The sequence below is a fragment of the Mus caroli genome, unplaced genomic scaffold (genome assembly GCF_900094665.2).
Source record: "Mus caroli unplaced genomic scaffold, CAROLI_EIJ_v1.1 scaffold_20916_1, whole genome shotgun sequence".
NCBI lineage: Eukaryota > Metazoa > Chordata > Mammalia > Rodentia > Muridae > Mus > Mus caroli.
The window spans coordinates 9,028-12,677 of record NW_018391187.1 but is presented as its reverse complement, the minus strand read 5'-3'; the positions used below and the strand labels follow the sequence as shown (position 1 = coordinate 12,677).

Genomic DNA, 3,650 nt, shown 5'->3' with positions numbered 1-3,650 from the left:
CTCCCTGCTCCTGAAGCAGAGGGCTTCCGTGAAGGGCGGACCACTGTCCTCTGGCTGGGAGGGTGCTGGATGTCTGCGGTCCGAAAAGGGTGCTGCCTCAGTGGCTCTGTGGCTCCTGCCTGTCCCAGAAGCTGTCTGGCTCTGTGGTGCATACTCTCACCTGTGCAGACTAAGTTCCTAAATTCGGTGGAGTCCCTGCTCCTGAGGCAGAGGGCTCCCATGCCGGGCGGTCCCTATCCTCTTCTTTTAAGACATTCATTAATTTTCAATTTTGTTCCATCACATGATTCTAAACAGATTAACTTTCCTCCAGACTCTATTATAAATGGATGAAAAGTATATTCAACACAACAAGACAGATATGTCACAGCAAAGACATGGTCTTGATATCAGTTTATTTGAGATTGCTTTCCTGGTACGAAAATATAAAATACCCTTACAAATAAAAGGTTCTCAAGAGGCAAGAGTCTTCAGTCTGGTCCATGGCTGGAGCACAGGAAGGCCTTCTGACAGGAGGTTAGAAGCAGCTAGTTAGAAGAAAGCCTATATCATCATCCAAGCATAGCAGGCCTTGATGAACAGAGACTGAAGGTCAGAAGCTTAGGACATTGTGTATGTGACTACTATCCACAGCTTTTCCTATGGGGGCTGTGTGGGCAGTAGCTTCCAAAGGAGCCAGAGGTTCAGGAGACATGAGGGAATGCCTTCTGTCTCATACCCTAACTTAAAAGATAAAGGGATTTTTTTTAATAGTAATTAAGTCTTATAGTCTATAATGTAAGGAAGTCAGGGCAACAGGAACTTGAAATAAGTTTATCACATTATCTTCACACTCAAAAACAGAAATCATTGTAAACAATGTATTCAGAGCCAGATACCATTTTGAAATCCTCTGCCTAAGGATTGGCCCCAGACACAATAGGGACATTTTCCCACCTCAACTGATGTAATAACTATAGAGTTGTTTTGTGTCTTGTGCTGTTGTGCCACCTTAGTGATAGCTCCTGTTCCAGACTCAGTTAAAAAATCCCAAAGTAAGAGTTATTTTTATCATTTTTTATTTTTCCTCCAAATCAGAGGATACTGAAATATTTCTTCTAGAATTCTAGATTAAAAGTCAAAGATCTTATGCAAAGTAGGATGAGACCAAAAGTGAAAATAGGGTGGCACTGGAACATTTCCATGACATTATGCCTCTCAGGTCCTATGGCTCAGAGTCTTAAGTTTGTGAAGACAAGTTTCTAACTTTGTCACTGTTCAGGGCTGAATCTTCCCTCAGGGCCCTCTCCAGACTAGCTGACAGGGAGTAGATCAGTCTCTTTCTGAATTGCTGACCTAGGAAAACATAGAGTATTGGGTTGAGGCAACTATTGAAGGAGGCAAGAGTGCTTACTGGGTCCACCCACATGTGAATATTATTCAGTGTCTCCTCGTTCCCAATATTTCCTAAAAGAAAAATCAATTGAAAAGGGAACCAACAGACAAAGAAAGAAAATGCTACAGCAGTGAGGACACGTAAAGGACGACTGGAATGCACAAAGCCTCTTCTGCCTATCTTGGAAGCCATGAGTCCATAACAGATGACAATGAAGATCATAGGTATGCTGAAGCCAATAATGAAACCGAAGGTTACAGAAATTAAACTCACAGTCGTGGACACTTTTACCTGCTCCTCAGGGGTTGCAGCCCAGGATTCAAAATTGCATATACAGTGTACTTTCCCACTTTCATCTTTCACTGTAGTCAAGAAGAAAAAATGTGGAAATATAAGCATCAGAACAAGTATCCAAGCTCCAAAAATCACTTTCCTTGCCAGATTCACAGTTCGATGATTCTGAGCCCATACTGGATGCAGAACACAAATACAGCGATCCATGGCAATGAAAGTAATCAGGAAGATACTTAGAAAAAGGTTTATGTTTATAATCATGTGAACAAATTTGCAAAGGAACCAACCAAAAATCCATTCTCCATTCATGACAATTGAGATGATCTGAAATGGTAGACTTGCCATGTAAGAGAAGTCAGACAATGCCAGGTTCAGATAACAGATTGTTGTCACAGTGTATGCCATCCGGAACCCAGCCACATAAATCACAAGCCCATTACCTAGCACACCAAGGAGAAAGGTTATAGAGAGGACCACAACTAAGAATGTACATATAACTCTGGAGGTGGTAGAATCATAAAACACCACTTCTGTTCCATTCTGAGGTATGGAGAAGTTGGCTTCCATTTTGTCAGCACCTGCAACATTTCAACAATGACTGTTTCTCAGATCTGTCTCCATCTTATAGTCTTTTTATTCAAATCCCCACACATCACCTTTTATAACAGAGTACCTATTCTGAGGGTAATCTAGGAAAATGATTGTCTGTTGAATGTCTGTTATGTAAAGATTAGTTCTATACATTACCAAGAAGCATTATTGATACTCAGAATAATTATGAAATGAGTCATAATCTCCCATGACCTTTCACGGATATTGAACTGAGCATAGGCAGGGGGACTGAAGTGTTTACTATGAAGAAGAGAGAATTCGCGTGTATATATCGAACATCGTTCCTTGCTCTTCATCAGTCTTTAGCTCTCATATGATAGAATTCAGCTAAGTGATACAGAATGATTAGGGTGAGATTTATTTTCCAGCAAAGCATAATAACTAGTTAGAGGAAATAGTGGATTATGTTAAAAAAAAGATTGTAGATGATGTCTTTTTAATTCTAGCTGTAATATTGTTACCATTACTCCAGCAGTTTTCTTTATCTGATGGTTCACCAGTTAAGGCAATTATCCTTCTAGGCACACCTTGTCACAAGAAGACACTGCTCAGTGAAGACCATATTATCTATCTAATTTTGCTCAATCCAATTCTTCTGTCCCTTTCCACATTGTGATTTTGAAAGAGTTTTTTATGATTATGAGGTATATAAAACATTTACTATGGTATGACTTATGTCACCCAAATCATAACACAGCATACATCCTTTGTTTATATTTATGTATGTGTCTCTGTGTTTGTATTAAGGCATGTTCATGTTTGTGCACATATGTTTGAGCAGTTCATTATAAACGCCCCTAGAATTCTCCATGTACCAAACAATTCAAATTATAGGAGAGACTCCTGTCACTGTCTGGAATTTACTGAGAAGGCTAGATAACCAGCCAATTTGCAGCAGGTATCTACATTAAATCTTCCCCAATAAGATGACCAAAAACCATCTCCACTTTTTCAGGTCTTCATTTTTTCAAAGCTAGGACATTACCAAATAAGCTATAGATCTAATTTAGTATGTATCATCATATAATATTTCTGGGTAGGAAAAAAATAATTTTATATTACATCCAGGACTCAGATCTTACAGTAATATTGAGTGTGGCAACAATAAAAGTTTGTAACATTTTGAATATTGATATGGAAGGGTTCAAATGTATCTTCAAGAATCACTCATGAAAAAAGGAATTTCAAGGGAAAAGTATTAAAGACGTGCAAATAATCTAACTTCTAGTTTCTTCTCAAGCTCATGTTAGGTTTAAAGTTAATTCTATCCATAAAACAGTGCAAATACACTTAAAATATATTCACCTTCTCTCTAAAACACAGTCTCTGCATATATTTTAGGTTATATTCTTGGGCAAGTGGAATGGTG

At 38.6% G+C, this 3,650-nt stretch overlaps 1 protein-coding gene across 1 annotated transcript; it reads right to left on the bottom strand.

The window, feature by feature from the left end:
- Window positions 1–1,219: 1,219 nt before the first annotated feature.
- Window positions 1,220–2,236, bottom strand: LOC110289055 (formyl peptide receptor-related sequence 7). Its single transcript, XM_021155259.1, has one exon. The coding sequence runs from the start codon at window positions 2,234–2,236 to the stop codon at window positions 1,220–1,222; it is 1,017 nt and encodes a 338-aa protein (XP_021010918.1).
- Between the last annotated feature and the right edge of the window lie 1,414 nt (window positions 2,237–3,650).

Coding starts and splice junctions, on each gene's coding strand:
- LOC110289055 (XM_021155259.1), bottom strand. CDS start 2,236: ATGGAAGCCAACTTCTCCATACCTCAGAATGGAACAGAAGTGGTGTTT.